The sequence below is a fragment of the Cibotium barometz genome, chromosome 11 (assembly GCF_041138505.1).
Source record: "Cibotium barometz isolate CiBa-2024 chromosome 11, ASM4113850v1, whole genome shotgun sequence".
Lineage (NCBI taxonomy): Eukaryota > Viridiplantae > Streptophyta > Polypodiopsida > Cyatheales > Cibotiaceae > Cibotium > Cibotium barometz.
The window spans coordinates 11986177-11997085 of NC_141056.1; the positions used below are offsets into that span (position 1 = coordinate 11986177).

Consider the following 10909-nt stretch of genomic DNA (forward strand, 5'->3'; position numbering starts at 1 on the left):
GAAACATCGTTTCAAACTCCGTCCAAGTGGCAGGACGAGTTGTCAAACTCATCCACCACTTGTACGCTTTGCCGATTAATGAGAGGCTAGCCTCTACAAGCTGTATCCGGCTAGGCTGCTGTCGGAGCACGTGCAAGTCTGACCACTTCGCTAGAAACATGTTGACCGAGTCCTTGTTTCTCTCCTTCTCCTCGCCACCAAAACTAGGCGACGACGAAGCTGTCTCTACGGACGGCCCCGCCGCAAGCGCATCGGCCTGTACTCCTGCAACCACTGGCGAGGCTACGCTCACCCGTGCCACAGGAGCTCATCTATCACGAGGAGTCGGAGTACTAGCAGAGGCAGCTGTCAGTGCATCTAACCGTGTGGAGATGCTCTGTAGCATCGTGACTATGTCAGCCTGGACTTACCCATATTGTTCAATTTTGCATTAAGATATTTAAAAAGTCCACTAGAGAGCTCCGTCTCTGTCAGGACATTGGCAGGGTCCAATAGGTCATAATCATCGTCGTCATATTCCAAGAGGTCCTCCTCGGTCCCCTCGGCGACGTCAGTGTTCATGTCATTTGGCTCATCGGCCAGAAAGGGGTCATCTACTATTGCGGCCGTTGCGGGCTCACTGGATCCTAAGGCGGGGTCAACAGACGAGGAGGGCGCTGGCGGATCACGCGTGATCGACGAGCACACTCTCTAGACCGGACGGGCGTATTCGGCCTGACAATTCAGTCAGGATCAAACCCGCGACCGAGGACAAGAGACCTGAAAAGCCTAGAGAAATAGAAGGCGGTGGGGACACACTACGCCTAGCAGACATCTTTAATTCTTGCACAAATAAAAATGCGAGAACTCGAAAATTACAAAAAAAACGTTGATAAAACGAGCAGTGATGGAGAGAGAATAGTCACCCCCTTACGGTCGCCTGCGAGACTGTCGTCGACTGCCGATTTGTGTTGCGCTGCGAGCCTCTACAAGCATTGCTACTCCGGGATGCTCCGATCCGAGAGAAAGGTGCCTGCAACTCATAAAAAAATAAATCTCTGTGGGAACCTGTGCCTGAAACACCCTGGATTATCCCTCGCCACCATTGCCGGGAGAGAGGTGTTCGTTTGATTTTTTTTAATTTTTTTTTAAAATAAAATAAAAAATTAAAAAATTAAAATTAAAATTTACTGGCCGTCTCGCCGGCTGCTAGTCTAGGTGGCCGCTGTGGGTTGGCCGCTCGACTGTGCTGGCCTAGCTAGCCGCCGTTGTGTTGGCTTGGCTGGCCGCTGCCGCTGCCGCTGGCCTGCTGGCTGGCCTCTTGTGGCCTGGCCGCCGCTGCGCTCGCCTGGCTGGCAGCCTATGGGTTGGCCGCCGCCACCGTCGACAGCACCAGGTAGGCCTCATTACTAGCGCCGGTTCCCTCCACACACCAGACAGCACCAGACAGCCGTTCTCTCTCTTCGCAGCAATCAACCTCTCTCTCTACATTAGATGAAAAGCTCCAGCCGTCTCTCTCTCTTCACAGCCGACTTCTCTCTCTACACCAGACGAAAAGCTCTTCTTTCGCAAACAAACTCCAAAGCAAAAAAAAAGAAATTGCTTACCTGCAATGGAGCGCTTGGGTGTGTGCAACGGAGAGAGAGAGAGAGAGAGAGAGAGAGAGAGAGAGAGAGAATTCTTCCTTCCAGCTATGCCCGCCTCCTTCCACACAGTCAATTGTGCCCTGTAGAGAGATAAGGATAAGATTTTTTTTTTGAATGGTTGAAAACCATTGAGTGGGCTCTGGTCCCCGGTCACGCACGGACCCTGACCAAATCGAAACTGACACTCTGATACCAATGTTAGATTACCGTAACACCACTACGGGCGTTACCACAGGAGGGGATGGCCTCTGGCTCACCACCCAGCCATAGAGGAAGAATGAGGATTGCCCCTCATCCCCCAGGCTATATAGTGTGTGGCCTGCCATCCACACTAGCCTGGCCGCCCATGACTCCGCATGGGCGTCCTCTCCCACTGAACCCCAGATTGCCATGTCCTCGGCGCTCCGACCGAGGTGTTGACGCTAAAGCCCCGTCTGGCCATCCGGTCTGCCGCCGTCGGTCATCACAGGCGTTACAGTCTACATGACACCAAGTCTAAATCCAAGTCATGTCTCTGGGGTCAACAATTTCACACAACCTAAGTACAAGTAGTATATGAGGGCCACTACACTAAGTGGGTAATGAATGACTTCAAAAAAAACATCTAGATAGGACATACCATGCATAGCATGGACATGTTGGAAATTCGACTCTCTAGGGGCTACATATTCGACCACATCCAATCAAGCTACTTGCCATAACCATTAAGCCAACATTAGGGGAAGGTTGAGGTCTATAGGGGCCCTTTAAGATGCCATGTGATTAAAAGGTTACTAAGGAAAAGGGCCAATCATGTGACGCCATATATACAAAAATGTTGGGTGATTAAAGGTGGTCAAAAGATTCTCTAGAAGATGCATTTTTGTTCTTTTCATTCCCAAAAAGTGGGGGGAAAAGTTTTTGAAATTTCGGACATCCATAACTTCTACATATGAGCTCAAAATTTGTCGGAGATTAGAGATCCAGAATCTACTCGCTGAGCTCTTTCCATAGATATGTCACATGATATGGTTTTGCCCACTCAATTTTAAATTCAATTTTGGCGGGAAACTTTGAAATTCAAACTTCTAGCCATTTGAAGAATAAGAAGGTATCTAGAGTCAAAGAAACTTAACATTTTAACAAAAAGTCATTAAATCATAATATGGCAGCTTAAAGGGCCCCTATAGACCTCTACCTTCCCCTAATGCCTAATTTGTTTAATCCTACCCTCAAAAGATAGGGCACAACATTTGTTTATGCACACCTTGTGAAAAGGCTCAATGGCACTGCACACTTTCTAAGGACATGTCAGTCAAACAAGAGGTACAAAGAAAATGTACACTTTCTATAGATATGTATATGGATATTTTCTAAATCCACCTTAAGGAAAAGGATCAAGTAGCCTAGTGGAGGATGTTGGTGGAAAAAGAGGCATGAGATATTTATTGAGCTTTTGTCTTGTGGTGTAGTTGTGTAAGGGTAGCTATGGCCGCCTCTCTCCACACAGTCAATTGTGCCCTGTAGAGAGATAAGGATAAGATTTTTTTTTTGAATGGTTGAAAACCATTGAGTGGGCTCTGGTCCCCGGTCACGCACGGACCCTGACCAAATCGAAACTGATGCTCTGATATTGTGGCCTGCCATCCACACTAGCATGGCCGCTCATGACTCCGCATGGGCATCCTCTCCCATTGAACCCCGGATGGCCATGTCCTCGGCGCTCCGGCCAAGGCGTTGACGCTAAAGCCCCGTCTGGCCATCCGGTCTGCCGTCGGTCATCACAGGCGTTACAGCCCACGTGACACCAAGTTTAAATCCTGTGGGGTCAACAATTTCACACAACCTAAGTACAAGTAGTATATGAGGGCCACTACACTAAGTGGGTAATGAATGACTTCAAAAAAAACATCTAGATAGGACATACCATGCATAGCATGGACATGTTGGAAATTCGACTCTCTAGAGGCTACACATTCAACCACATCCAATCAAGCTACTTGCCATAACCATTAAGCCAACCTAATTTGTTTAATCCTACCCTCAAAAGATAGGGCACAACATTTGTTTATGCACGCCTTGTGAAAAGGCTCAATGGCACTGCACACTTTCTAAGGACAATGTCAGTCAAACAAGAGGTACAAGGAAAATGCACACTTTCTAAGGACAATGGATATTTTCTAAATCCACCTTAAGGAAAAGGATCAAGCGGCCTAGTGGGGGGCGTGAGATATGTATTGAGCTTTTGTCTTGTGGTGTAGTTGTGTAAGGGTAGCTAACTTAGACAAGAACTTTTACAAAAATATTCCATTCCGCAACATTATGACATGCAAAAGGTTGACTTGGACCTTTTTTTAGTCTTAAACAACAATCATGTCATTGTGTGAGTATCGTGTTACAGTGCACAATTGTGTTGGGGTGGCTAACTTAGAAAAGAACTTTTACAAAAATTACCCTTGTTCAGCATTATGACATGCAAAGGTTGTCGACTTGGACCTTTTTTTTAGTCTTGAACAACAATCATGCCATTGTGTTAGAGTGCACAATTCCTTTGGTTACAACTCTTTTTAGGGTGGGCATGGGAGTTTGGCTCCTTAAAGGCTTGCTCAATGTTGAACTATGATATGAATGGTGGGGGTGGGGATGATGTTGTTTGGGAAGGAAGAAACGGAGAAGCTAATGGATATTAGAGCAAAAAGGTATAAAATAGAAATTGAAACAAGGGGGAGTGGCATGGACACCCTACAAGGAGGGGGGTTGAGAGTGATGAAAGGAGGGGCTCTAATCATAGCTGCTTTTTGACAGGTGTCACGCCCGTTTTTGAGCATTTTGGCGATAAAATACTTGCAAAATTTTAAACGCCGATGAAAAATTACAAAAAAACTTGTTATATTTCACCAAACCTATCAATTTTGAACGGCAATGGTGCCTCCCCGAAATGAAGCTCGGCTCTAATGGAGGGGTGTCTCCTAGGGGAGTGTTTTGATGATGAGGCCAAGCGGCAAGTTGTGACTTTGTGGGGACTATGAAAACGGGGTTTTCCGGTGTAAAGGTACTTAAGTTGGGGGACAGCCAGCTCCTGTGAAAAAATAGGCCAACGTGGTGTTATTGCCACCCAAACCTTATATAAGCCCCCTTCTCCTTGGATACTTATTAGCCTTGTCCTCAGCTGATCTGCCACCTCTGCAGGAAAACCTTGGGTTGCCAGCAGTATCATACGCATCCGCCCTGCATCACACTAGCAACTAATCTGCCAGCATTAGCACCAACTGGTTCTTCACGCTTCAACTGGTGGGTTGTCTTGCTTGCATTATACTATCCTCCATTCACCTATTTATTAACCTGCATTCTCTCTTGTTTCTCCTTCACCATAGTGGATGATGGATGGCTTACATCAGAACATATTGGCCAATATTATACTTACTGAAATAAAGAGGATGTAATTAACCCAATATATATAATTTTACCTGTATAGCTGCCTATTGTCTTCTTAGTGGATGATCCGCCAGTTCTGTGCTTAATCGTTTGCTGCATAGGTTGGCTAATAATTTCTGCCAAAGCTTTGGAAGCTATTGAAATCCTTGCAAAAAGCCTCCATAAATGAGTTCTATTCAGTACAGCCCTTGGTTGGAATTATCACGATATATGCACAGGCCTGCGCATGGTTTGGGTTCTCCTGCCAACTGCCTCCAATACAGTATCCTAAAGCTGCACGTGGGACGTTTGAGCTTGCTAAATATCCTTTTAATCTTAACAATTATTCTTATTAACGTAATTGTGTACTATTAACAATATTGAGCTTGCCTCAATTGTTCCTGCCGGATGCAGGGCTATGCGTGATTAATGAGCTGTAGGCTAATTGTACATGCAATGGGGATGCATGGGTTGTACGTTTTCAAGTTGCATCATATTCACAGCAGTACTGCTCTCCTTAGTCTCCTATTATCTCAATTTTTTGGTTTCATTAAAAAAAAAAATTTTGTGATATCATCTTTCTGTCCTGCAGGAAAAGTATAGTAAGGCAATGCAAGCTACTACAGAACTCCATGGAAAGGGGTCAATTTTGCCCCCCTTTTTCTCCCTAAATGTTAAATATGTAGATATTTGAGCTGTGGATATTGGGCAATGTGGGCAAAGTGGTCATCTATCTTCCATTCTTGTATTAACATAACATAGCTATTTGGGCTCATTCAAATCCCTTCAATCCTGCTTCCTTTGCATGACTCTGCTATCTTTACAAGCAAGATTAATTTATCTAATTTCTTTTGCTACTGGCACAGGTGCTTGCTTCAAGAAAGAAGCCTGCATGCTGCCCATCTCTCCCTTGCATTCGCTTGCCTGCATAGCATACGAATAGAATCCATACTTAATCCTGCTTCTCATCATCCTTCTTCTTAATCCCAGCATCTTCATCCTGACACAGTAAAAAGATTAGCTTTAGCATCTGTGCATAGCTTAGCTCCACCAAATCTTGGGAGTTTTCATGTAATTAAGCATTAAAGTACTCCACATGCTTGGATTATTGTGGATGGACGGGTTCTGGACTCAAAAATTTGCTATTTTCTGGTGTGTTATGTATTTTTTGAGCAATAGGAGGAATTCTTTTATTTCGTAACCGTATTTAGGGAGAAAAATGACTGATTGAGCCATGCAATGCTTTGTGCAGCTATTCTCAGCAGGGATTGCGTGCAGGGGAGGGTGTGCAACCAGGAAGCCTAGAAGATGTGTACAGGGCATTATCCTTTGTTAGGTCAAACACTTTCGATGAGTCCCTGCCCCCTTCATTGAGGTTTCTCTCAAGCGGGACTTACCCTTTCATCGCAGAAGCGCCCTTGCAGGACAGCTTCGAGCTCAGAAGAGGCGCCTCGGTACCCAACTTCATCTTTGCAGATGTTGAGAAAGGGGTCTGGAGCCCTAAACACGAGCTCCGTAACCAAACCCCGCTGGAAATCTCTCTAAGAGCGTGCCATTCTGAGAGATTATGTGACCCAAAAACTGTAATCCATGTAGGAGAACCCCTAAACCATGCAGAAACCCTAAGCAGTAAAATGCCCAAATGCAACCTCACCGAGATATTCTCTGAGCCAGAAACCCTAATTTACTCAGAAGCCGTGAGTTTCCCAAAGAAGAAAGTGCCCAAATGCGGCTTTCCCTCAAAATTTTCCTTTGGAGGGCACAAGGTCACCCCTGAGTTGAAAATGGGATCGACCAATACAGGACTCAAAGAGAAAAAAGAAAACCCAAGAGTGGTGAGTAATTACAGGAAGACCCAGCAGACCAACCCAATGATGAGTATGGATGACCCTCCTCATGTGTTGCAGGAGGCTCACAGCCACTCTGGCCCTTTGCCTGGTTTCACCTTGCAACAGAACGATGGTGGTGTTGATGAGGGATATTCCTTCTTCAAGACAAAGGCTACAGCGTTCGAGAGGCCCTTCTCTCGCCTTCACACCAAACCCCATCCAGAACAGCAGGTTAGACCTGGGTCTGAGCTCAATGTGGGGCGGTATTTCCATGCACTCCAAGGGCCAGAACTGGACATCCTGAGGGTAAGTATTTGTATTTTATCTGTAATTGATCAATCAGAGGCTTCTGCATGCTGACTTTCTGTATTAACATTTATGCCTGGAGCATGCAGGATTCTGAAGATCCTGTGCTCCCAGTTGATAAAAAATGGCCTTTCTTCTTGAGGTTCCCGATTGGATGCTTCGGTATTTGCCTAGGCCTTGGTAGCCAGACAATACTATGGAAAACTCTGTCAACTGCAGCTTCCATGCAGTTCATGCATGTCCCAAAGCTTATCAATCTGACACTATGGTGTTTGGCACTCATGACACTTCTCACAGTGTTCACAATATATTTCTTGAAGTGTCTCTTCTACTTTGAAGCCGTACGGCGCGAGTTTTATCATCCAGTTCGTATCAATTTCTTCTTTGCTCCATGGATAGCATGCATGTTCTTGACATTGGGGGTTCCTCCTGCAGTCACCAGATCCATACACCCTGTCTTGTGGGTGTTCTTCATGGTGCCTATCTTTGCACTAGAGCTCAAGATCTATGGGCAGTGGCTATCTGGAGGCAAACGGAGACTCTCCAAGGTCGCAAATCCCTCCACACACCTATCCCTTGTGGGAAATTTTGTGGGGGCTCTCTTGGCTGCAACTGTTGGTTGGAAAGAGTTAGCCATTTTTTTCTGGGCCGTGGGTCTTGCACATTACTTGGTGCTTTTTGTGACGTTGTACCAGAGATTACCAACTGCAGCTGTACTTCCCAAGGAGCTTCACCCAGTATTTTTTCTGTTTGTTGCAGCACCAAGCACTGCTAGTGTAGCTTGGTCCAAGATTGTGGGTGACTTTGACCTAGTATCAAGAATTGCCTACTTTGTGGGCTTGTTCCTTTATTCATCTCTGGTAAGCCATTAATTATCAAGATTTCATGTTTGTTTATTGGCATATATGTATGTACTGTATGTGTGTGCACGCACGCATGCATGCACACACATCTGTAGTTACTGTGTCGATGTTTGTACGTACAAATGTACAAACATTGTGTGTGTATGTGTGTGTGTGTGTGTGTGTGTGTGTGTGTGTGTGTGTGTGTGTGTGAGAGAGAGAGAGAGAGAGAGAGAGAGAGAGAGCATGTGCATGTTTGATTGTTTAATGAAATTCAATGATATGTTTATAATAACTCTTTATTGTGTAGGTGGTGCGGGTCAACTTCTTTCGTGGCTTTAGGTAAGATCTAACCCAAACCCTGCAATGCTTTGCTGTTTAACACGCTATTTTCTCATAGAAGGCATCTCAGTGGAAGAAGAGCAAGCTGTTGACATGCATTCATCAAGATATTACTTAACTACCAACATGTGACCGTTACTGTCTACACAGCTTCATGGTCTGCCTACATACATGTCCATCATCCAAGCCAATGAACACACTGTGCTCAGCATACATGTCTAGCATCCAAGCCAATGAACACATGGTGCCCAGCTCTGTGTAAAGCCCTTGTCAAGTTGGGAGTTTGTTCATGTGTGTGTTGCTTGACTAAGAGATGTCACATGCCCATGTGCAACCATTGTCCAAACTTATCAAAAAGTTCACATGTAAATAGGTCAACTAGTTGCTATATGGGGAGGTTTTAGTGACTCATTTTTGGTGGCCTGCATAGCATGTTACGCTTTCCATACATTTTGCGACAGCACATTATGTATACCTGTCATCATACATCAAGGCTGGTTACACATATATTGGCCGCCCCGTTAAGGTGATATCAAATCTTTACTGTCTGATCTTGGGGACAGGCATGACTCACATGAGGCATGCCCCCATTGTGAGGCTTGTTGATTGGACTGATGCCTGCGAGCAGCCACCTCCAGCTGGAAATGGAATGGGCGGGGGTACGATTGCCAATGAGAGTGTCACTGCCCATATGATGCACTGCACTGCCTCTCACCATGCTGGAAAGTGTGTCGCAGGTGCTTCAATCTTTACTGTCTGATCTTGGGGACAAGCAAGGCATGACTCACATGAGACATGCCCCCATTGTGCGGCTTGTTGATTGGACTGATGCCTGCGAGCAGCCACCTCCAGCTGGAAATGGAATGGGCGGGGGTACGATTGCCAATGAGAGTGTCACTGCCCATATGATGCACTGCACTGCCTCTCACCATGCTGGAGGTGCTTCAAAGACAGAAACAGGTGATGCATGTGTGGAATGCCATCTGTTGTGCTCCCGACTTGTCACCAAGTTTAAGGGTTTTGGCACCCGCTCAAGCTTCGAGCAGGTTGCAACGGGCATGGGTACGGTGCCCTCCCTAAGTTTTTGAGAGGATCACCTTTTTGTTTAAGGTCAAGAAGCATGCAGGGTTTTTTTGCAAAGGATTGCCATGTCACGTGTACTAAAGGATGCTCTACACTAGTCTTGCTAAGGTTTTCATGTATTCCAATATTCTTATGGGCTTGTTTTCAGGTTTTCAGTGGCATGGTGGGCATACAGCTTCCCTATGACTGCATCCGCCATTGCTACAATCCACTATTCTGTCAAAGTCAAGCATCCCATTACACAGGGTCTGGCAATGGTGCTTTCATTGATCTCGTCTGTTGCTGTTCTCTCATTGTGTCTCTACACCATCCTTCATATCTTCTTTTGGTGCACCATGTTCCCCAACGATGTGGCTATTGCAATCACAAACGAGAACTATCAAGTAAAGCGGAAGATAAAGGAGTTAAGAGGACTATAAACTATCTGAGGCTAGCCCATAAAGTTTTTCATGTGGTAAGGTAAAGGAGTTAGAGGACTATAAACTATGGGAGGCTAGCCCAGAAAGTTTTTCATGTGGCAAGAGCAAGGCTTGGCAATTAGGCAAACCCTTTATGAATTAAGTATGGAAAATGGAGTCACATGTGCTTTCAGCCATGTCTGAGCCTTCTCCAGGCAATATAGTCAGGTCTGCATGGGTGTGATGTATGAAGACTGCAGCATATTGAATGAATTGCGTCTGCACCTCCTATAAAAGGATCAAAAGGTTTAACGTCGGGCGCTTGTTCTAGCGGTTGATAGGGGTGGCTTGTAACCTGGAGGTACCAGGTTCGATCCCCGGCCGAACACCCGATAGCTACCTTGCCCTCGCTTTGTAGAGGATATGAGGGGTCCTCACGGAGTACTTTGCTCCCTTCTAGTAGTCGCCAAAATTTTAAAATTAAAAAAAAAAGGATCAAAGGGCATTTTTGAAGTAGTTGCATTGGACCACATCCAGCCAATGATCAAATTATTGCAGTGGTTGATGGCAGTATGGACACTGTATCGTGCACTATTACACTCACTATTTTGCAGCATTCACCACACGAGTGGCCCTGGCCGGTCAATTATTGAATGGTCTAAACCGTAGTTCACATGTGCTGGTATCTATGACACATGCACATGCACATAGGACATGGGTCTGGCTCACTCTTAAAAGGGGAAATGTATGAATATAATTATTTTTCCATTTTCATCACATCATGTTATATAAACACAATTGTGATATAAACATCATGTTATATAAACACAATTGTTATTTTCATCGCATCATGTTATATAAACACAATTGTTTTTCTCTTTTCATCACACCAAACTCTCTCTATCATCAAACTTTGTTTATGTCGTAATATGTATATAACATAAATATATATATCTTTTTATTTTATATATATATATATATATATATATATATATATATATATATAATATATATGTATTTAAATAATAAACAAAAAATGTATATGTATATATATATATATATATATATATATATATACATACATACATACA

At 44.7% G+C, this 10909-nt stretch overlaps 2 protein-coding genes across 5 annotated transcripts; both read left to right on the forward strand.

The window, feature by feature from the left end:
- Positions 1–4739: 4739 nt before the first annotated feature.
- LOC147633754 (S-type anion channel SLAH2-like) lies at positions 4740–10633 on the forward strand. 4 transcript variants are annotated; one of them, XM_086804780.1, is made up of 6 exons: positions 4740–4895; positions 5611–5660; positions 6271–7153; positions 7243–8013; positions 8306–8337; positions 9577–10633. In XM_086804780.1, exons 2-6 carry the CDS (start codon positions 5629–5631, stop codon positions 9881–9883), a joined length of 2025 nt encoding a protein of 674 aa, XP_086660906.1. In that variant the 5' UTR covers positions 4740–4895; positions 5611–5628; the 3' UTR covers positions 9884–10633. The 4 variants fall into 4 exon arrangements, with proteins under 4 accessions (XP_086660906.1, XP_086660908.1, XP_086660907.1 ...); XM_086804782.1 differs by having other exon boundaries at positions 4764–4895; positions 5611–5743; XM_086804781.1 differs by lacking the exon at positions 4740–4895 and having other exon boundaries at positions 5615–6170; positions 9569–10633.
- On the forward strand, positions 8344–9562 carry LOC147633755 (uncharacterized). The gene is made up of 2 exons (XM_086804783.1): positions 8344–9074; positions 9277–9562. Exons 1-2 carry the CDS (start codon positions 8903–8905, stop codon positions 9423–9425), a joined length of 321 nt encoding a protein of 106 aa, XP_086660909.1. The 5' UTR covers positions 8344–8902; the 3' UTR covers positions 9426–9562.
- Positions 10634–10909: the final 276 nt, after the last annotated feature.